This window comes from Athene cunicularia, assembly GCF_003259725.1.
Source record: "Athene cunicularia isolate RWA chromosome 12 unlocalized genomic scaffold, athCun1 chr12_part1, whole genome shotgun sequence".
Lineage (NCBI taxonomy): Eukaryota > Metazoa > Chordata > Aves > Strigiformes > Strigidae > Athene > Athene cunicularia.
The window spans coordinates 13,719,066-13,743,161 of NW_020799116.1; the positions used below are offsets into that span (position 1 = coordinate 13,719,066).

Consider the following 24,096-nt stretch of genomic DNA (forward strand, 5'->3'; position numbering starts at 1 on the left):
GATGTGCTGTAGCTGGGGACTTAGGGACAAGACAGGGACAAGTTTCCAACCCCCTCAGACTCCTACAACAGCAGATTCCAGGAAGGAGCAGTGTGAAACAACACTGCATAGGCAGTTAAGGCAAAACTTACATTTCTTCCTCTGAATGTTGATTTCCTTCCTCACACACAAGGCTTCTACTCACAATCTACTTTCCTAAACAAAGCTATTTACTTTGATACACAGGAGTGCATCAATTAAAAAAGGAGTGGTCACAGCCTGTCAGCTTTCCCAAGGTATCCTTGGAAATCCTTTCTCTAGATATTAGCAATGCTGATTCTGTCCCTCAGTGGAGCTAATAAAAGGAGTAAGCTTTACCCTTCACACCACTAGCTACTGCTTCGAAGTCTACAGCATCCTCTGCTCTTCTACACAACTTGCATACATAGCACTAGCATTAGCCAGCATGCAAAAGGGACGTGCTGCAACTCCATCTAGTTTGCAGAACTGCCCTATCCAGGAGGAACATCTCACATATATTCATCAATCCTGCTCTTTTGCATCTTCAGGGAAATGTCAAAAAGAGAGATTTGTTGCATTCTGTCACCTTACCATCTGATAATACGCCACAAGGGACAGGACAGATTCAAACTCATTCTTCTTGCACATTTTCTTGCAAACTTCTGGGTCTGCATCTGTCTGGAAGCAGAAATGAACAGGTCAGCCCAGTTGCACATCAAAGCAGCAAGGTGCCTGCTGCAGGGACCTCAAGGGAGGCCAGCTGTGTTCAGATCTCAGTAGCCCCAGCCCAACCATCTCACAAAGAAACTGAAGGAAGAGTGCAAAGGCAGCTCAAGAACCGCCACCCTGCAGATTCAGCAAAGTGAATTCCTGAGAAACATCTCTGCCATGCAGCATGTCTTGCGCTGAAAACATCTAAAAAACCCATGACCCCAGCAGCACTTTGAGAGCATCATGCAATTACAAAGGGCAGCTCCAGCACTGTTCCCATCCTGAGATGTACTGTACAACCCCCACCCCTAAATGATGAGGAAATGGTTGCACAAAATCTCCCCCTCTGCCTTGCCCTGCAGGCCCACAGTGAGGCGGCACATGCCGTATGTTGAGTGACAAAGATACTGGCATTTATTACACAAAAAAGTATCTGTTCTGCTTATGTCAACTGGAGAGGAATACAAAAGAGCAAATCCCACACTGGCACCCATAACACAGACCACGTCACTGCACTGAGCAGCAGCTCCTGTATCATCACGCTTCCTCTACACAGATGGGGTATATACATGCTAGTGACAGCACTGGGACAGTATTTCCTACTGCTGCTCACTACAGGGATGTACTTCTGTACACACTGATGTGATGAGATACTTTATATTTGCTCACAAAAATAGCTTGGAAGCTCATTTCCAAGACAACTAGAATTTTCTTTGTATTTAATGATCCTCACCCCACAGGTACTTCCCAGTCACAGAGGACATTTGAAATCAGACATTTCATATGGGCCTAGGAGTACGAAACACTCACAGCAAACTTCTAGGTTTCCTGCAGGATGACAGTTTAGTTTTGGAGGCGAGGGTTTATATTCTCCTGTGATAAGTAAATACCACAGCTACCATGAAGAACAGTTCTGTAACTCTCAGAACAGCTCTGTAAGGTGGAGTGGAAGGCAGTTCAAGAGACTGCAGGCCCTGGGCAGGAGGGCAGGACTTCACACTGGCAGTAAGGGATGCACAAGAAACCGATGCCCTCCAACACAGCAGATCTGATGGCAACACAAGGGCAAAGGAGGTCAGAAAAAAGGAACTTCACTGGGACTGTCTGCTTTGCCTATAAAGAGAAATTTACTCACCAGGATGCGAAGCAGCTCCTCCAGGTAGCAGCAGATTACATTCTCATCCTCATAGAGTGCCCAGCTGCGCTGCTGAGCATCGTCCTTGTGCCTGGCCAGATCTGCAAAGATCACCTCCAGCCGTTGCTCATCGTGGCAGATCTGTCCTGAGGGCAGCCCCGCACTCAGATTCTGCACAATAGCAAAACCACTGGTTAGTGGGGTCCTGACAGCTAGCTGTTGTCTGGGTGCCTGTTTCCTCTAATCTTTGTCTTGGGACTGGCAGCTGACCTCATTCAGTCAAGAGCTGGCAGCAAAAAGACAGCAAGTTTAAGACACATGTTTTTTCAGTGCTCATACTTTTGGGGCCTCTACCCCCCTCCTTTCCTTGCACAGCTAATGCAGTGAGTGAATCTGAATAGGTGCTAGAACTGGTGCATGGTCTTAAAGTCTTTAAATCCAAGCTGCCACCATCCTGCTGGAGCATTACCTGTCTTCTGAGAATGTTGAAGGACACAAGTAACCTCACTCAAACAAAACTACAGCCCTTTCTTACTGCTTTTAGTAAACCAAAGGCTGATCATGCCAACTAACATTCCCGAGGTTGTGGAAATTTGTACCCAAGTCTTTCCTAGAACACGTAATTGTAACCTCCTAGAACACATGCACACCACAAACTTCTCCCCTTCGCAGCAAACCAGAGGGTGTTTCCAGAACACCACCAGCGGTCTGCCTGCCCAGGGAAGGGGGAACGCTGCGGTAAGGGGAATGCCAATGTCCTGTAAGAGAGGAACTTAAGGCAAGAAGCCAGCTCAGATGACCACAGCCCCTCTGCACATTTCAACATACTTAAAGCCCAAAATTCTTGGCTAGAATCCTACGCTCAGTGTCAGCTAAACCCTCATTCACCCTTCCCACAGACAACCGAAGATGCCACATCTATCACAAAAGCAGTCCAGCACTCCAAGAGCATGGGGCAACCCAACCCTAGTGAATCTAAAGGGACTCTATTACCTCCCCACAGAAGTTAAACACTGCTTTCCGTCTGGATGCAGGCATTGGACAGGTGTTCAGAAGCCCTTTAGAGGAGACACTGTAGACTCTGAAAAATCATTCTGAGAATGAGGAAAGCCAAACCAGCCTGGCATGGGCCAGGACCACTGCCAGACAGTGGCTGAGCACAGCTCCAGGCTCACCCCCAGTAAAACAGATGTGTCCCAGGACACAAAACCACCACACTGCAGAACTGCCTCCAAGAAGAAGTTCCCTTCACTGCCTCCTCCCTCCAACCTGAAAGGGACATATCTTCCTTTAATCCCTAACTCGGGACAAACGCTTGCATGGTACTCTACACGCTAACTGCTCAGCACTAGGTCTGTCATCTTCTGCAGCAAGGACAGGAATCAATTAATCTTGGGCTGCTCCAGTTCTGCTTTCTTCCAAACATGAGAGCTCAACCACCATTCACAGCAGCTCTGAAGCTTGTAGCTACAATTCAGACTAACTCAGCAAATCTTACTGTACATACTCCTCTCAAACTGCTGTCATCTGCATCCCCACCACTTCCACCTCATACATAACCCTTGCCATGAAGGTCTTAGTCTTCAGTTGCCTTTCCCACACTTTTCCTCTCCTTCAAGAGAGAGTAGTCAGCAGCAGTTAACCAGCCCCAACAGCTGCTGTGGTGTGCAATTTAGGATAACCCTCTAGGACCCAGGTATATCATATGAACCACCTGGTTTCCTGAAAGCAGGGCAAGAAGGGGGGACCAGCGTGTGGAACCAGGTTGGTTATAGGTGATGAGCCCAGCTGGCACCATTAAAAGTGTAAGGACTAATTTACAGAAGAACTTAAATTATATACATAAGCGTTTGGCATCAGTGACAGCAAGCAGCAGGAGATCAGCAAGGTGGAACAGAACAGAGCTGAGAAATTCAAACAACAGGGAAAACCCACGCACTGAGACCAAGTCCTTAATTTTTGGATGAAGCTGTCTTGCAGCGTGCAGTGACAAGTCACGATCATTTGGGGTGAAAAGGCCTTTACCACTACCAGTCAGGACACCCTGCTACTGCACAGTGTCTTCTGGAAACCTGGAGAAGACTTAGGCCTGTCCTGGCACAGCTCCTTCCAACAGGCTGGCTGTGAGGCCGAGGGCAGCAAGCCTTTAAAGACCTTCACGTTACAAGCAGAGCAGAACGATTTTGTATGGAGACACGAGCCCACATTTTGTGTCAGTGCATTGCACACACAGTCACACACCCACAACACCAGCAGTTGGTGTCACACGAGACTGCCAAGTGTAGGAGTAGCACCTTCCTGCACATCTTCAAACCTTCATATCTTTCTAGGAAAACCACTCCAGGTTTAACAGTAACATCTTGTCCACTTCATTAGAGACAGAATTGTTAGTAACTTGCTTTGGGGTATTTGGGGGTACGAATTAATTAAGACTTCAGTACTTTAATTATATAATGAAAAGTAGTATTCTTGTCGCTGCTCATTACATAATTTTTGTCAGGCAGGTAATGAAGGAAGGAGCATGCTAGTTTAACACAAGCCTCTCTATGCTCTTAAAATTTTGGGAAGCTGTGGATGGCTAGCAGAAAACCAAGTAACCAGCTGTGAGAGAGGAGAGCAGCTTTCAGGAGCTGAGCACAAACACAAGAGAATCTCCCCCTGAATGGTGATTTATCATAGAAGCAAATACGTTAAGAGATTCGCTTGGTCTTGCCATCTCCTCCTCTTTTTAGGATGACCTACAGCACTGCAGCGTTACCTGCCTGTCCTCGTATGGCCCAGCTGCTTGGGAGAGGGTTCTCTGTTTATGTACCGACTCACATCCTCCTCACCAGAGCAGTGCAGGGCGGATCCAACCTCAGTCCACTGCTGGGACGCCTTTTTGGATAAGCATTTTAATGAGTACTCGTTTTAATGATCACTCTCTTCAGCCTCTTATCACTAATCTGCTTCCTCCAACCCTTCATCTGCAGCCCTTATGGCTCCTAATGGACTTGGATGAGATCAATCCATTAACGAGCACTTCAATCCGACTGGTATAACTACACCACGCATTGTCTCAGTGCACTCTCAGCACCATTCTCAGCCCTCCCACCACCAGGGCAAGGTCTCTGCTTATTAATCTTGGCAGCTACTTCAACCTGCAGCTTTGTCATATGGTTGTTTTCAGGAATCTGCCGGAGAGCTCATAAGCAGGAGGTGGTTTCAGTATTTCTAACAATGCTGCTTTGCATTATCTTGCTGTTTCAAATAGTTCCCTCTTCCCATCCCATCAGAACAAACTGCTGCAGAGATTCTGTTCCTCTTGAACAGCCCAAAATCATTTTTGGAACCTCATTGGACCTACACTGTTCAGAGGTGGTCATACCTGTCGTGAAAACCTAGATGCTCTCCTGCCAAGCTCTTCCTCCTATTTTTCCCTTGCCCCCTCCCATGTCCCTCCCCACCATGTCAGCAAGCGTGGCAGATCACCAGTGTCATGGGTATACACACCTACCAGCAGTTTTCCTCCAGATGAGTCCAGTTTTACCTTGGGTCAACCATACAGAAGCTTCTCACACAATTTTCAGGGGTCTGGTCTGGGAATTCCCGCCTCCTCTGGACAGCAAACCGTTTCCACTACAGCACCATCTATAAAAACCAGGCTGCTAACACTGCTCTCAACACACACGGACTGCCAGGCTTCTCAGCAGTCACTAAACCAGCTGAAACACGGTGCAAGAGAGATGCCTGACATGAGCTGAGCCAAGCTCGGGCCTTTCACACACTCTGTCGGCAGCAGCAGGTCTGTTCCCGGCCGGACACCATGGGACAGCCCTCTGCAGGGAGGCAATGCCCACTGCGCACACATGTGTGGAGAGTCACGGGGAGAGAGAAGAACTCTGCTTTCATCCACCGCGTTAGCTATGCTTCGGTCAAGTCTCCGCATCCTTCGCTTTTCAGGTGCCCTGGCCACCTGCAGCCCAATGCACATTTGCAGTGGACGTGCTCAGCAGCAGTGCTCTCTGGATGACTGTGGCCCATCTACAGCTGAACTGAGTCGGCTGCATGTGAAGACTCTGGCACAGACCTTCATAAAGGCTCCTGTAGCAATTAGTGAGTAAAGGACTTGCCTAAGCACTAATGCATTCCTCCCACCCTCCAGACTCAATTTTGTTACAGTATTACGCTAAGGAGGAGCCCTGCATAGGCACCCTAACAGCCCAGTTAAAGGGCTCATCCTTGAAATCACTCACCCTGCCAACCTTCCCATTGTCCCAGGCGAGCAGAGAGACAAAGCTCCCGCAGGGAAAAGCTGAGTCTCAGAGTAGCATTTGTGTCTTGTCAAAAGCAACTGTCCTTTAAGCAAAGCCGACTCAGTGAATGAACAGGAACTGCACACAAGAGGCAGCCCATGTGGATTCAGGGGAAGGAGAGGGAGCTTGGCCATATTAGCCATGAGGTCTGTCAAGGTTTGTTGGGGACAACAGGCAGCCACTAGACACTGGTGATGGGCAGCTGGGAGCAGGTCAAAGCCCGGCACAAGTGAAACCCCCTTCAGAAATATGTCACCTCCCACACCACCTTCTTAACTTGTTCCTCCATCTCCAACACATCCAAGAACCATCTGGCCCCACCCAGCAGTGGGGGCTGATCTGCAAGACTGAACTGAATTATGCACCTCTGTCAGCTGTTTTCAAGCTTAAATCTAAGGCAACCCAAAATGGGTCTGAGTCACAAGTGCAACACAGCAATAAAAAGCAGATAAGTGATTTCTAAGCACTCCCTCTCAAGGTGTAGCTAGCTTGTGTATTAGGCAATTTTGCTTGCCTCACACTCAGTTTAATAAATCCTCAAATCAACCTCCCTAGACAAGATGTCTACTGTACCACCCCCTCCTCTCAGACAGGAGATAATTCAGCAGAGCAGAAGGCAATCACGTATCACCAATACACACTAATCCGAGTGATTCTCTAGATGCTTGAAAACCAGGCAGCATCTATATTATCTTTAGTTACATCCAAATTTCAAATGAGTTCCCATGAAAGCCATCTCCAGTTTAGACAGTCACTGCAGCAGTGTCTTTGAAAAGAGGTTTCATTTCCCTTTGCACATCTTGCCCAGTCACCAGGCCATGCAGCAGGAACCGCCTCAAGGACAGGAAGAGGGGCCATTTCCGAGGCCAGGCCAAAGACTGAAACGGGGAAGCCAACATTTGTGCCTGCAGGTCAGGCTTCCCCAAGTAGTATAGTACCTCTGGAGCATCTTTCCTAAGGTGTGAGCACCTCAGCACCCTCCTTGTCTTTGTTGTTTCCAGAGTGTAGCCTCATATTACCTCTCTAAAGGCAGGAGCATGATACTGTCCCAGCAGAAGCTTCTTTTGTTCTCTTGAAAATGAATGCCTGAGCTGGCTCCATGCTGGAAGAGCAGCAAAGTAAATAAGAACAAAGTGCCACTACAATTCAACCTTCAGAAAGCACTGGGAATAGAAGCAAGGTAATAGATTCTGGAATTGATTTAGTAAACCACTGATCTGGCTTCAAATTAAGACTGGAATAGGAATAGAAATGATGTAACTAATTAAAGAATGTGATACAAAAGGTTGAAGCAGGTATGATATCTACCATGAGCAGACCAAAGCTTTACATCAAAGCTGACCCCTTGCTCTGTTTTAAGAGGTGGAAGAAAAACCGTGAAAAATACACAAAAGAGGAATCGATCATGTATTTGCATGGATTGGGGTGTAGAGGGATTTCAGAAGTTACAAATTAAAGAAAAAAAGCCCTTGACTTGGAACTGACAAGTCAGCAACAATTCTACACAGAAACCCCTGAAATTGTGAAATGATTTGCTATAATGAACACCACAAAGCCAACAATTATAATTTGTACTGTTAAACTATGTTAGTGAAACCACAGCAGTATAGCCACCCCACAACTACATGTGACCGCTCTTTCAACTGTTAGAGCTGGTCTTCTACACTAGGTGAACAACTTCAGCTGGGACCAGCAGACGTATCAACAGAGCTGTACCTTCTGCGTGGGACGTTCAGGAAAAACACACACCACAACTTTTACACCTGAGCACTGTGCAAGCCCACTCAGGCTCCGCTTCTGAAAGTGGCACCACTCACGACAGGTATGATGAAATGCGACAGGACCTTCCTGCTCTGTCTCCATAGAGTACTGGGCATTTTTAAGTCCTGCGGATGTCCTAGATGACATATACCATATCAATTACAAGTCGATCCATACTTATCCCTGCACCAGCATCAGAATTTCTTCCCATCTTTTTCAGGCTGGTCTACAGCGACAGCCATGAAGTTGAGGTTTTCAAATCCCCTCTGCAGAAACCTGGCCCTAAATGACTTCGGTGGAATTAAGCTTATTGTATTCAAAGAACAGGTATTAAAGACAAAAATGATATTCAAATCTTGTCCAAGGTCCAAATAAAAGAAAACTGAACTTCTTAGCGTGCAAGTCAGAGCCAGAACATTTGCTTGAAACAGCTAAATTTTTTTGCTGAATCTAGATCGCACATTGACACGGTATTGTTATTGAAGAAGGAAGCAATTAACTGCTGGGTTATGGCCACAGACTTAATGATTGCTTATAGGACCTTCTATTCAGTGCAGACAGTTAACCAGATTATGATTTGATCTAAAATTTGCATGACATTAGTTTTCCATATTCAAATGCCTCTGAACAGTTCATTATAATCTTGCCATTAGCAATGGAACTCCAATCTTAGATGTTTATATGAAGCATACTCCTCAGGGTTGTATTTAGCAAGCAGGAGCTGAAATTTAGTTCCCTCCTTGCATGCCTGCAGCAGAGGAAGGAGGAATATACAGTCATTTTGGCATAAGGTTTATTTAGAACAAGATCAAGATAATGCTTTTCCTCCAGTGGCTGAAAAACTACTTTTACATGGTCTTTAAAAAAAGTAGGGCTGGGGCCTATGTTATAGAATAGAGAGGTTCCCATCTACAGAAAACTAGTTTTCATCACTTTGATGAAAGACCAGGCCAGACATATAGAAGTTTTGAGTGCTCCATCATCAAGAGACAAGAATCCATGCAGATTTACAGTATGCAAAGGCATGCAGAATCTACATACAGAATTTGTGGCACCAAATAAGAAAACAAGTTTATACAGTGGATTATTTTATAAATGGTTTCTATACAGAAGCACTTACTGAGAAGGCTCCATTCTCCTCAGCTTCTATTTGTCATGTTCATAACAGAAAATACCTCTTTAAAAAGTCACTATTCATTTCTGTCTCTGATTTTATGCTGCCACAATGGTTCTCTGCGAGCTTTCACAACCAGTGGTCAACAACTTAGCAGAGCTGTTTCAGCATGCCTCAAGTCCTGCTGCGTCCATTCGCACCGCTGCTCTGTCACCAGCGCTGTCCCTGGAATCTGGAAGGCTGTCATCTCCCACCTGATGTGCTGATGTGGTTCAATTCACTGTTGCCCGTCTCATCACCCTCTCCTCAAACTGCAGCTTCATCTGAGACACCCACCCCTCTACCACAGCATACCAGTGCTTCCCAACATGAAGGGCCCTCTCAGCTGGTTTCATGTCTCAACCTTGAGTTTGTTGCTGGGGGTATGTCATATATCTGCAGCTCATTTGGGGAATAAACTCACCAGTTTTTCACTACCCTACTACCAGCACTCGGACTTGGTTTAATCCCCTGGTTCCCCTAGCTAGACATTTACCCCCATATCGAGCACCCCTCCTCTTTCCTTTGGGATCTCACTGCACTTCTCATTCCAAACGTTAGGAGAGCTCACTGCGTCATAACACCTGCCCGATGCTAGGAAGTGGTTTGCAGCAGCCCCTGACCCTGCCCCACGCACGTTACCTTACTCTCCACCACAGAGATGAGAATCTGCTCCATGATGCTGCTAGTTGCTGGAACAGAGGTCTGGATGTGGCCGATGACCACGCCGATGGCCACGCGGGACAGCTCGTAGCTGAGGTGGGTGTTCCTGCGCACCAGCTCAATCAGCTCAGCACCTATTGTCTTGGGCACAGACGCCACCAGACCACTGGGTTCTGGGGGCACTGGCTCCACCTCAGCTGCCTTCTTATCCTCCAGGCAGAGGGAGTTGAAGGCATCGAGGCTTGCAGGGGGGGCCGGAGCAGCTTTCTTCACCTGAGAAGTCTTCTCTCCATCCACAGTGTGGGACCTCTGGGACCCCCCTTCAGCTGGTGGTGCCGGGGCAGCCCTCTTGGTCTGGGGAGATTTGCTGGCCCCATCCTTTGGGGAAGTCCCATAGCGGGAGTGGGCCACTGATCCGGCGTCCAAATTGCGTGTTATTGTGGTGTGGACGCTCCGGCTCGGGACAGGGGGTGGGGTGTTGGCAGGACTGGAGGTGGCTGTCGGGTGAGCGGTCTCTGACACAGAAGAAGCAGTGTACAAGGTATCCAGGGATGTTGTGCTTATAGAGGAGGCACTAGAAGCTGACCCAGGGATAATTTCAACAGCATCTGAAAGGGAACAATTAAAAATGCCTTAGCAACAGCATCAAAGGAAAAAAGAAAAAAACCAAATTGCTACAGCACAGTCCATTAAAAGGCTCATTGTGCATGCCACCACAGCAGTTTAACTCCTCTTCCTGCCTCACTTATCTCAAAGCAAAATTGTACCAGTTCTCTCTGGAGCATTCCCACACAATCACCTCTTTAGAAAGGGGAAAACCACTCTATTGAGATGAATACCCTTCAAAGGGCTTAGTGTTTTACGCAGGGGAAGGAAGGGAGGGAGGGACAGGACCAAGGGACAGAAAAGTCTTTTCCCCCTGGCTTAGCAAGGGCCTTTTCCTTCGTTCAGGATCTAAGCCCTCACTTTTGAATGATGGTGCCTGAGAATTGCAAGACACCAAAGGCTTCACATGCCAGCCGGCACCTCCCTATTGCATGCACCTCACCAACTGCACACCATGGTTAGCACTCACAGTGAAGGAAACATTTGGCTGACAACACCTCTAGTCTCTCCCTTTCAACACTCTCCAACATTTCATCATGAGTCCTGCAGCCCTGCTAGCATCCACCGCTTTCACAAGCCTCCACATTACCTGCTCTGCTGTATTTCTCCCCCTACCTCTAGTTTTGACTAGTTCTAGCAGTAGCAGCTGTCCCATCTTCCAAGAAAAAAATCCACTACAGGCAAAGAGACAATAAGATTTTTCTTTCCTTTAAACTGATCTAATATATAGTTTTGGTAAACCTTATCCATTAGTTTCTAGGGGGCAGAAATGTATCTGAGTCCTTCCCTGACTATGAAGACAGTACTCAGGCAAATACTGGGCTACCTTCATCTACAGCTTCACAAGAGCAGCTGATGTCAGTGCTGGAAGAGAAGCAGCACATCCCATGGGGAGCCCAGCTCTCGGGGAAGGCAGTTTCCCTCACAGCAAAGGAAGGACCAGTGGGAGAGACATGTGAAACGTCTTTGCTGCACCTCTGCAGGGAACTCCAGCCCTTCCTGCCCCATTGGTCCTGGGAGTTCTCCACTACTCCATCCACCACTCCACCCTAAGGCAAGCACAAACTAGGCAGAAAAACACACAGGGGTTCAGCACCCCTCTTTTTTCTTCCTCCTCCTCCTCAGAGAGGAGCACTCACAAATCATAGCTCTCACCATGCTTCATTAAATAAAGATAATGAGCTGAAGGAACTAACCATTGTGAACTCCCACTACCACAGTGAAAAATGGCTCAGTACCATGAAGTAAGCTGGTGCCAGACCCAAGTTTCACCTCTGCAAGTCAACAGCTCTGCCCTGCTCCTCACAAGGAGACACAAGTGGGCTTAAGATGGGCTGTGTGTCACTAATGGTGTGACTGTCACAGCACAGGAGAGCTCTTGGGCAAGCTGACAGCAGCTTGTCAGGATGACCACAGCCTCTGCCAGCCCAAATGTGCCAAAGATGGAGAAGGTCCTGCCCCAGCCCCATGGTCCTGCTCTGAAGTGCTCCTGACTAGTAGCTCCCCTGCCTGCAGGCAGCACATAGGCAGCTGTGCCCCTAGTATTATTACTGCTCCTTATAGGCACCAGCCACCAATTTTATTGAAATCCCATCTGAGCACCATACAAAAAAGTGCCAGACATACTGGGAGCCAAAAGCAAGACTTGAGCCTGTCTTGAAAGTGCTACCAGTGAGCTCCCCATGGTGAACTACCACACTCTGCACTGCCAGGAAAACTCCCCCTGCCTTGCTGGGAGAAGACCATAGTGTCTGTGGGAGAAGGACACCCACAAGTATCTTAAGTCACTGAGGCTGTGCACTGGCCAGACCAGCCACACGAGCAGGCAGTTTGCTCCTCAGAGAGCACCATGTTTCCCAGGGCCACCGGCACCGGCAGACCAGGAGGATGCTGTACCTGGCACCCATCCACAGCATCAGGCTTCCCAGACTCTCTGAGATCAGAAAGGTCTTGAAGGTGCACTGGTCACCAGCTCACCATCATTAACATTGAAACCTATAGGAATATAGGATATATACATATTCATATAAAAAACCTATAGAAATCTAGGGAATATATAAAGATGCACTTCTAAGCACAAAGCAAAATCATTTGGGCCCCATGACAGTTATATTGCCCAGTGTCCATTTCATGCCCAAGATCTGGAAAGTGGTTTGTCCTTACTTTTAACAGAGGCAGCAATCTGTGCGTTCTTGCGTTTCTCTGGAGGTGGGGGGGTGATAGGAGCAGCACGCCGGGGCTGTGGTGGGATCTATAAGGAAAAATTTCAGAGCAATCAAAGGAGGTTGACAATAAAGACATTTTCTGTTATGAAACCTTTCTCGTGTGCGTGTGTAAATTTGTCCTTACATCTCTCTCATCATTCCGGGAAGTTTTCTCAGGAGGACAGATATTAATAGGCGGCTTCCTAGAAGAACAAAGCAGGACTCAAGCCGGCTTCATCCCCTCCCTGTGACAGGCAAAGCAGCCCTTGTTTAATTGCTGTGTTCAGCAGCACACAGCACACACATCGTGTAGACCTGTCAAGCATTTACTCCTCCTTTATTCTAAATGCAATCCCACACACTCACCGTGACTCCACATTACTCTCAATAGCTCCACAGAGGCTGCAAACAGAGTGCGTATTTAGACACTCTTCTGGAGAGATCCATTACATCAGCTACAAATACCCTTGCAGAAAGACAAAGCCAAGGACTGGAGACATGTAAATGCCTTTTCCATGCTTTCAGAGCTATTTCTGCCCATGCAGGGAGAAAATAGGGCTAGACCCTCTGTACAATCCTACACTACCTATAGCAAGATCAGCTGGGAAGAGCTTTTGCCAGGGAGTTGCATTAACTCTCTGCATCTGGGGTTTCTCCTCTAAGTCTCCTCTGCTAGGAATACCAAGCCAGCAGCATATGAGGCCCAAACCTACATTTCTACACTCATCTTTTGCTGTCAAACACCACAATCATCAACATCGCTCCCACCCAGAATTACTCCAGTAAGGTGTAACCTTAGGGCTAACCTCTGATCACTAGGACACCACTGAACACAGCAGCCAAGCTAGGTGGGCGCACATTGCATCAATACTCTAATCCTCACATCCCAACAGCTCAGGGCCAGAGACTCAGTTCAGGGTCTCAGGACTTCTGCGATTCTGTTTACCTGAAACATGCCTCTGTTTTAATGGGATACTGCAATCGCTGCCTGCAACAACACTGCACAGGCCAACGCAGGATGGGAAAAGAGGTGACAGCCTGAATTGTCTCGGGTAGCCCAGGTTGAAGCCAGCTGAAATCTATAGTGACATTCAGGCCATCACACAGTACCAATCTTCCACGTTTGTTTAGCCCTGGAAGACAAGTTTTTCTGTGACCTATCAGTGCTGAGCAGCCCTATAACACAGGGCACAGAGCACTGCCAGTCCCCACAATGAAAAACTGAGACAGGCTCCTGAGAGGGCTCTACCTTAAATAGCTCAGAACAAGGAGAATGAAAAATGTACTTTTTTTTCACTGGATCTAGAAAGGGCAGAAACCTCCTCTGAAACGGGAGCAAAGACATTCCTGTAAATAAGATGACTTCAGGACCCATCTCAAATATTCAAGACTCAATGCCAAAAGCTAACAGTACAGTGCTCACAGCCCATGTCTAGACCCTACCAGACAAGCAAAGACACAGCAGTTTGCACAACTTACAAAGAATTTTAAAAAGGGATCTCTCAGTTCCTTTATCCCACCCAACACCTAATACCATCAACCTTTTACTATGCCACATAAGTCTCCTCTTTACAAGCGCCTCAGCTAGTGGATTAGTATGAGATATTGCTGCAGATTCCCAGCCTGAGCTCTTCTGCTCTTGTCAATCCATCCCACATTGTTCTTTGGGTAAAACGCTATATGATACTTGCATACAGCTTCAAAAATGATCTGTGTCAGTCCAAAAAGAGACTGCACAGCTGAGAGAGGCCAAACAGATCAGGAGGGTGCTCTACATCGCGAGGTTGAAAGGCTGGTCCCAAATCTGGAAAGCTCAGCTGTGCTGAGAGCAGAGCCCTCTCTGCAAAGCAACGGAGCTAACAGCACGAGTCGGAGCTGCTTGGCAAGGCCACGATTACCAAAGCAGCAGGATTTAGCACACAGGCAGGCTCAGAGCTTAGAGCAGGCACATGACGTTATTTGGAGATAGCTAGGGTTGGGTCATTCTGGAGTATTTCCACGGCTTCATTAGCCCTTCCAAATTTACCATGCAAATTTAACACAGCTATTACAGACTAGTGCTTAAATTAATAGATGTACAGCTAATGTTAGCTCAGAGCCCTGCCAGCCTCATTAGACAGCCATGCACCACAGTCCACGCGGCTGCGATGAGAACGTGAAGCATCACATGAATTTCTCTGTGCTGATGCCTGCCCAAGCTGTGAGCTGCCCCATGGTCAGGAGTCACAAGGGGTAACTGGCCATCTCCTCACTCTGCCCCACATCCCAGCCACCATGTGGGGCCAAGAGGAGGATATACAACACCAAAACCCCCTGATGGAAGGTGGGGAAAGGGGAGAAAACATCCTCTGTCCAGCTGCCATGGGGAAGGTGACCATGGAGGAGTCCCTGCAGCTAAGATCCCTCCTGTCCAGAGGGGAGAAGAGGAGGGACCTTACCAGTGGTCCAGAGAGAGGCACCTACACACATGTTGAAAGCCTCCCTTTCCCCAGGCCTCTACAAGGGGGCTCTGAACCTCCCCAAATCCACAGATTTTACATATGTGCTTTATCTCCTTTTCCATTTTGCAGGGACTGCTAGCAGAGACTCGGCTCCCTGTGCTGCTTGAGACCAGACCTGACTCAACCACAACACTATCATCCCCTTTCCAGCTGGGCAGGCAGAGACCACCACCACTCCTTCAGCTCCTGGGAATAATGCTATTATATTAGAAACCTGTAAACAAAACAAAACCAACCAACCAACCCACCCCAAACCAACAACCCTGCCCACCACCTCCTCTAGGCAAGCTCTGCCAAGCCAGACACACTGGTCTGCAGCAAAAGCTTCTGGAAATGAGCATCACAAACCCACTGAGCAGGCACAAATACAGCAGACTATGACTAAAATACCCCGAGAGCCCAGCCGCCTCCCTTAGCAGCTGGTAACTGCCCCAGCTTCCCACCTTATGTGAACTAGGGAGGAGCTGAAGAGAGGCTCATCACAGGTGCCATCACCAAATACTTCATCCAGTCAGCCCTAGGAACAGAGCCACTGACAGGAAATTTGCACCTCAAATTTTGTTTAAGTTTTCAAATTCAAACATTGAATGCACCTGAAAAATACCAAGCAGTGAAAAGCACATCCCAAGACCTCTGCTTCTCTGCAGTTAGTGAGAAATTTTGATTTCAGTAGGTCTCCTCTTTGGCAGCTGCATAACCAGTGGAAGAAAGCAATGCTGCTGTATTTTCAAAGCACACAGGAAATCCCTCAACTGAGCTGTTAGAATCTCAAGGAGCCCTTTCAGCACAGAACTAAGCTGGAAGCCCTTCGACAGCATCCTCACTGCCACCCAGACAGAAACAGTTCTTTGTCAGACAAGGAATCTGTCTTGCTCCTTTTTGGCAAGCGACCAAACCACAGACCAGATAAAGACAGGGAACTGGCATGGAGAATGGGCTGTAAGGTGCTCCATTCACTTAGCCCATAACACACAGGCTTGAGACCGGAGCTGGTTTGGCTGCCCAGAAAAGAAAATTAAACCTAAGGAGAAAAATGGGGTTTGTAGGGATTGCTGTGTTCTGCATGAGCCAGAGCTACCTTTCATTTCTGCAGACTCACAGTTCTTCAAGTGTAAAACAAACCTCATCTGCTAGGAGTGACAGTGTATCAGTACGTTATAAACACCGCCTCCGAACACTTATCGCAGATACATGAAGAGAAACTACAGTGCACATGTTCATCTGTAGGAGAAAAAAAATCTCTGTGCTCATCCTTGCTTGGCGCCTTTAGCCCTAACATCCAGCTATACCTATACAGTGTAATTGGCCACATCATTCATTCCCAACAACTGCGCATCCGTCCTGGGCGGCTACTCTGAAGTCTAGCTGGCACCGCACAGTAACCTTGGAACTGCGTGCTGCTGAGATTAAAAAAAAAAAAATCTGCTCTAATTCATATTTCCTGCAATTTACCTTTAATTCACCATGACAAGCAACATTCAAAGCGGGATCTTTGGGGTTTTTTAATATTTTGAGCAGAAAAACTAGGCAGACACTGCAGACAAAATGCTTAAGGACCAAAGATCTTGTTGAGCAGATTTAACAAGGGGGAAACAAAGCAGTGCCGAGTACTCGGAGGGAGTTCTGCTGCTCACATCAGAACTGGTTTTCAAAGTATTCTCCGGGGAGCTTGCAACTCTTTTAGAAAGTTGTCAGGCAACAGTCACACAAAATAGAGTGGATCTCACATGTCACCATAAAACCACGGACCCTCAAGGATCCCAAAAAGCATCACAAGTGTAAATGGCAGAGGGACTGTTTCAGACTTCTTACACAGAGACAGCATCAATTTACATTGCCGTAATCCCAGGTAAGCAGCACAAACACTTGATTTGTGACTTCAGCTGCAAAGGCACTTTATTAAACATGACAAGTGATGTCATGCCACCAAAGGAAGAAGCTAGAAAGCGTCCAGCCACCCTTACCTGATAGAGACCTTCATCCTCCTCCTCGAACTCAGTGTTCGGAAGACTGTGATGTCGCTCGTATCCTGTCCGGCACACCCCATTGGGCTGCCGTGCCACATCCAGATGGTGATCACTGGAGGACTGTGTCATAACCATCCCCTGAGGGGTGGGAGAGTGACCTTTGCGGGACACTGTCTCCTTCCGGTGATGGATCAGTTTTCTGAAACAGAATGATGACATCAGGAACAGCAAAGCTAAAGGAAGGGAGTGACTGTGCTGCAACATTTAAATGATATTTTTTAATGATTTATTGCATTTGGGCTATATATACCAGAATGGGTTACAATACTCTGAACACCAACTCCAGTTTCATTAACAACTAAGGAAGCACTTCTGGGGGAGGAAGGAAGAGGTTTTGCAAAAACCCATGATTTATTCATCAGTTCGCTGGAGAAAAATGCCTCTTCCTCGGGGGAGAGTCCCATATTGCATTGCAAGCTTCAGAAATTGCCTGCACTTTAGAATCGCTGTTCAACTGAGATTAAACCAGTGTGCCTCAGCACAGAGTGTGAAGTATCACAGAAAAACAAAGATCCTCCTCCCAAGCAATTATTTGAGAACATATAAAGGGCCCTGTGCCACATGCCAACAACTTCTACAATTCCTGGCTGGCAGAGAGGAGAAAATGCATCTGGAAAGGCTTTGGATTTCTCCTCCAAGCCTACAATGCAGCTGAGTTTTTTTTCTTTACGTGCACAGGGATAGAGGGGCAAGACCAAAGCACTACTTTGCTGGATGTGGTTGACCCCCAAGAATAGAAAAAGACACAAGTATCATACACCGATCACCCTCCATCTGCCAGCTCTCCCAGACCATTGTACTTACTGGAGAACATCTCTCTGCTCCAGGTTGTACTTTCCCCCATTCTTCATGGCCGCATTGTGCACAGCCTCAATGGCACGGTCAATAGACTGGAGAACCACATCTTGCTCCAGCACCTGAGAAACACAATATTCCACACATTATTGCACCGCTGCAGCTGTGCCTCTTTTGCACCAGAGCTCAGAGAAGGAGACACCACAGTATGGGAAACCCCAGAGCAGGCACCACACCAGTCAAACGGCCAAACAGCTCCCAGAGCCAGAACCCCATCTCAGCACCTTCTCATTTTTCCCTCCTTCCTTCAGAGGAAATATATTTGAAGCTGTGCTTCAAACCAAGTCTCCCTACTTGAGATTTATGGTTGAAAAAGAAAGTCACTGTTTAAGCACTGAAGTCCCATGATTCCTACAAGAAGACCAGAGACAGAGCTTCAGGAGCATGCAACAGCGCTGAATATTCAGCCTCCTGCAGGGAGCTTTCAAGATCCCACAGCAGAGCTCAGCTTATCCCAAGCTCAATTATTTCTGCTCTTGCTGCCCTGCTATGGAGCAAATACACAGCTGTGAATGTTAAAGACAGAGTCGAAATCTGGTGGCCTTCAGAGTCTGTTGGCTTTGGATTTGCATTTTTGCTTTTTTCTTGATGGTTTTTATACTTGTTTTGCAACTTCAAGTGTCTTTTCCAAATCTCCACCCAAACTGTCATAGCAACATTTATTTCTCCTGCCAGCCAGTTTAGCACTAGTTACTGCAGCTGAAATAAACACCAGCCTTGAAACAAGAAATACCAAAGATGTCATTCCCTGGGCTTACACAGGAGGCTGGTAGAGCTGTAGCCAAGGGGCATGGGAAGGTAAAGCCTGTTTCCACACTTGGGACATTATTCAAGGCTTTGTTTATCAACAGTTGACATACCTTCAGAAGATGAGACCTTTACAGTACTAAGGCTGAAGGCAAAGGACATGCTACCCCAAGTCTTTGCACTGGATCTGGCAGATCCACAGTCTCCAATAAGCAGCCGCCGGTGCCTGCACCATCACCCCGGTACCACCACAGCAGCCTTAGCCCACGCACGCAGGGGAGGAGCAGGAGCGGAGGGGGTGCTCAGATTCCAGTGCTCATTGCAGCTGTTTGAACATTAAAACCCCCTTCATCTTTGCTTGCTTTGCCCCTGCCCTGCATCAGAGCAACCATTTATTTATCCAGTCAAGGACCGGCTGGAATCTCATCAAGGATGCACCTTAATTGGCCTTAGGGGGCTGTAGAGCAGCAGAAGGCAAAGCCCTCCCCATTGAGGCCGAAAGTGCCTGCCTCCATAGCACGGGCATGCAATTTTTTTGATAACATGCTATGTTTTATTTATATTCTGATTAATTACTAAACCAAATGCGAATTAACAGCTACCACAGACTGCGAGGAAAAGAAACAGCCTCCAAACAAGGTGGGGATGAGAGGCCCCCTCTGCAATACTCAGCTTTGAAAAAGAAAAATTTAGGAGCTTTTTTTGTTGTTGTTGGTTTGTTTTCCCAAGAGAGAGAGAGATGGGGAAAAAAGCAGCTGGGGAAAACCTTAAAAATAAAACCAGGTATGTTAAAATACATCTACCAAATTTGTTAAAGTGTCAGATCAGAATCCAGTCTTGGGATGAAGCTTCCAAGCAGGCCCATATGGCCTATAGAGCATTACATTACCTCTTAACTACAGATCTAACTACAGAAATGGAGCAAAGCACATTTGAACAGATCTAAAGAAGCACTGGAAGGAAAGACAAGTTATTTCAGAGAACGCATTTCGTTTTCTGAGAAAATTATGTCAAGTTGCATGCTTTCTCTGGAAAATGGGAGCAGCGCAGAAGTCTCCAGCCCTGCTGTCCATGGGGGAATGCCAGTGCTGCTCTGAACACTGGAGACCCCTGCTCTCTACATAGCCTGCCTGCCATCCCTCATGCTGATCCCATGTGAGCTTCCACCCCACAATTCAATACAGCTCCTGCTACAGCCTCCAAACACCCGCCCTAGCACACTCCCTGGTCCCCTGCTTGTAGTCTCTCCGCATTCAGCACCATCCACCCCCTCCAAAACCATCCCCTCCATGAGATGCACCTCTTCACACTGCCTTCTCTCACCCTCCCCAGCCTGCCAGGCTTTCACTGCATGTGTTTCAACCCTTTCTCAGTCTGATCTTCCAGGGAAGATCACAGCACAGACTGCTGAATCCTGCTGAACGGCTCAGCCTCTCTGCCCTCTTCCAGAGGGCATACTGACATCCACAGCGCACAGGAATACAGGCTGAAGCTGCTACATGCTGGGTGATGCCATTTGTTACGAAGAAGGCACTTGTTTTCTGATAAAACACAACATTTTCACACTAATGCAGCAGTGCTGTGACAACCAGCTTTTAGCTGCTGTGCTCTTTCCTTTGTTTCGGCTCCCCAACACTCTATTTAACATGGCCCCGTCACAAGGGCTGGAATAAAAAAAAGCAGCATTAACTTGCCACTTGCACTTTATGACATTGTTGATGCTGCTTGTAAGTCACCTCCTTTTTCCTTGCTCAACTGAGCTGGTCAGGGGGCAGGATCTTCAGCACAGGGGTCACCTCACATTCAGGATTTGTAGGACACCCAGCATTGAGGATTCCCTGCACCATAGTCATAAACTTAAAAACCAGAGATCAGTATCCTGGATAAATCCTGTGACCAGAAGGAATTAGCATGCTTCTTGGGTTAACCAAAATGGCATTCCTTTGTTTGAAGAGGATGGACATAAAAGCACGTTGCGGCTAAAAGAAGCATGGTTTGCGTGGGGGTGAAAGTCAGGTTTGCCAATGTCTTGCCTAAAATCTCCTTCCCCCTAGGACTCAAGGGATTACCTGCTCACAGCAATTCAGGATAATGCACATGCCTCACTGTTGTACCCATGCAGCTTAGGGAGACCAGTCACTCTGCAGTGCTGGCAGGGGATTCCCGTCTGCATCCAGCACCCATTCCCAAGGTTGCTTGCAGCTGGGACCGGGCAGGCAGAGATCTCGAGTGGTACAGCCAGGCAGCACATGCCTGCACCTTCTCACACACTCACAGGCAATCCTGGCCACACACAGCTTCACAGTCTGCAAAAGAGAGGGGTCACAAACTGGCACCAAGGTAATAGAGCTGAGCCTTTGAGCTCAGGCAGGAGAGATGGGTGCTCGAAAGTCTGCTCTTGCCCCTGCAGGACCCTGCTCAATGATCCTGCCCCTGACCTTCCCACGCTCCAGGATACCAGGATGAAACCCTGCTCATAGCAGGCTAATCTAAGGCTCACATGGAAGCAGGGAAGCGCATGAGAAGGGCATCGCTGTACAGCATGCTGTCATAGGAGACGTACTAAGTAAAACCCAGGAATTCAGCTGGATTTACTGAAGCTGCGCTGGTAACCGCATGGGTGGGGGTTGCAGAGCCCCGGGCAACCACTGCAGCACGCTAGCTGTTAACTATCTCCTTCACCAGTTACCAGCTCACCACTGGCATGGCCATGCCAGTGACTCCCAAAACACAGAGAAAGCAGCAGGGATAGGGCAATGATGGTGGTGAAAGTACTGGCCACGCGTGCCCAGGCTTACGGGGGGCGTGGGGTGGCCTGTGGCCAAGAGGCATCAGTAGGACACTCCCTTCTGCCCAACATACCGTGAAAATAAAGGGGTATTTTGCTGAGGTATCAATCCACATTCACATGGCCTCTCACCCCAGAAAGGAGTGGCCACCACCTCATCTGACAGGTATTTCTGGTTTAATCAAATAAAACGCTGCAGCAGAGAAACACTGGGCTCTATAAACAGCCTGTCACCACCAGCCTGGCTACACCAAGAGGCAGGGGAAGAGCAGAGCAGTGACCCTTGACGATCACGAGCTAGACTGGCTGATGGGGAGCCATATCAGAGAACCAGGGCCACCATCAGCACCCTGCAGGCGAGTTGCCCTGCAGGAACAAGTTACAGCTCAATTAGAGACAAGAACATCAGCCAGGAAACAGAATTTCTTCCTTCACAGCCCAGTGTAGGAGAATCACAGAAGCATCAATAAATCATTACTTCCTCTCTGCTTGCTAATAACATGAACAAACAAAGGGTTTCCCTAGAGCCCACTGCCAATTTCCCCCATCTGCTGGAGGGGGCTCCCCACCTGACAAGGGGCAGAGTCACACCTCAGCACTGCCCTAGGGTGCTCTGCACACCCCCCCAGCCCAAGGCAGGGAGGGGAGGATGCCTCTCCCAGGGCCAAGGCCAGGCTTAAGAACCATCCTTCCTTCCAGGATGTCTTGTGGGTGCCTGAGCACAGCCAGTATGAGGCAAAGCCATGCACAGGAATGCATTCACCCCCACCGCTCTCGTTGCTCTCATCTGCACTGCCCCAAAAAGAGCACATGTGCACAGGACATGTTGCACACCTCTGCTTCCCCACTTACAGGCTGATGAGAGACCCAAGCGTTTCAAAAAAATACTGTTGGTGTCCTTGCTGCTCAGGCAGCATGACCTGCTCTCCTGGGGCAATGGAAAATGTCACCCCCCTCCCTCTTTGTTTTGAGTTCTTCCACACATACCAACGGCGTTGTTTAAATGCACTCACACAGAAGAACTTGCTCAACAGTCTAGAATAATCATACCTTTCAGAAAAGCATTTTCTAGACAAACAGGCTGACAGCTGCATCAGCACAGACAGGCTGAGCCACCCTGCGTGTGCAAGACTCCCACATTTATGAAAGTGGCCCATTAATGTATGGCAGGCTTTTCTTTCCCTCCGCAGGCGGCTGATCCAAGAAAACATGACATTCTTTTCTTCCTGCCTCCCCAGTTTTTAGTGATCAAAGGCATTTGCTCTTCTGCATGTGCAGGAATCAGTGCCCTCATTCCTGCTGGCTGCTTTTGCAGCCATAGGGGTGATCAGGCAGGGCTGCTGATTTTCACCCTCGTGTCATTGCTTCTGCTCTCACAACATGACAACAAAAGACAGACAAAGTTTTGTCTCCAGTGACAGCTCTGTTTTCATACAGCTGCACTGACAAGGACCACTGCTGAAATTAGGATACTTATCCCACTGGTGTACACTGGCACAGGCTGGTTCTTTGTTACTCAAATCAGAGCCACCTCTTAGGTCACATGCCCTTTGTCCCCAGTCATCACCAGAGTATCTGCACCCTGTATTCCTTCCACATTTAAATTATTTTGGCAGCAATTTACAAAAATCAACTAGCCTTTGTCTGTGGCAGAGTGATGGACCAGATATGAGTTCCCCCTTCTGAACAACACAGCTCAAACAAACGGTCCGAGTTTTGATTTTAGCATTGCTGTGGATAATTCAGCTCCTTTCTCCTCTCCTTTTTGCAGCCCCAAACAGAAATTTTTAGTCCCCAGGCTGTTGGCTAAGAGATATTCATTAACTTGTTCTTGTCAGCATGAAGATATTGTGCCTTGCGGCACTTAAAAATGTATGATAAAAACACAAGTGAAACAATGGGCAACTGTCCTGGTTACTGAGCAAATAAGATGAGAAAAGCTCAAACAAACCTGGAGCATCTCTGACTTGCTAGCGAGTGAACAAAGACATGGCTGAGCTCTTCTGACAAAGAGGCAGCCCAGAAACGGATCTGGAATTCCTGCGGATATGCTATAGTGGGTTTCTAACAGATTGGTGTTTTTCCACTGTGTGCTGACAGCAGCCGCTCGAGTAGACAGCTGGGACAAATGAGAAATGAAGAGAAAGGATAGCTGGGGAAAGGGCTTAAGTTGTGCAAATCATGCTAAAGCAAAAGCCAGAGTTCCTGGCAAAAGAGATGTATGAGAGGCATTTGGAACAAACAAAACCCTGAAGCCAGCAGAGGGATGAACAGCCACCAAACTGCAACCAATTTCCCACCCTGGAGCAGGCAGCTTCAGAGTCAGAAAGAAGGGGGCAAAGACACACTAAGGAACAACAAAACGCATGAACCCACCACTGCAATGTGTACTCCCCAAGGTGGAAATGCTTCATCCTGGGTCTCTCCAGCCATGCTCACACCCTGTTTACTGGCCACGATGATCAGAATCGGCCACCAATTCCTTCCCCTCGTAATTCTGCACCCTCCAGTAACCAGAACATGTCTCTTAAGCCAAAACACTCTAAGAGGATAAAAGCAGAGATAGAAGTTTTTAAAATAGTCAACACATACTTAAATATCTTGCTGTTCTTTCCTGCCTGAATTCTTACTGCTCTCTATGCTTCAGGGG

General features: G+C 47.7%; 1 protein-coding gene across 1 annotated transcript in view; it reads right to left on the bottom strand.

The window, feature by feature from the left end:
* Positions 1-20,945, bottom strand: part of NCKIPSD (NCK interacting protein with SH3 domain) — a 34,747-nt gene extending 13,802 nt beyond the window's left edge. Inside the window, exons 1-7 of the mRNA XM_026857427.1 lie at positions 20,728-20,945; positions 17,861-17,973; positions 16,994-17,195; positions 12,488-12,575; positions 9,698-10,326; positions 1,847-2,017; positions 592-678 (exon numbers count right to left, since the gene is read on the bottom strand). Of these exons, the coding sequence (XP_026713228.1) occupies positions 592-678; positions 1,847-2,017; positions 9,698-10,326; positions 12,488-12,575; positions 16,994-17,195; positions 17,861-17,973; positions 20,728-20,757 (1,320 nt within the window). The 5' untranslated portion in view covers positions 20,758-20,945. The remainder of the gene's footprint in view (positions 1-591; positions 679-1,846; positions 2,018-9,697; positions 10,327-12,487; positions 12,576-16,993; positions 17,196-17,860; positions 17,974-20,727) is intronic.
* Between the last annotated feature and the right edge of the window lie 3,151 nt (positions 20,946-24,096).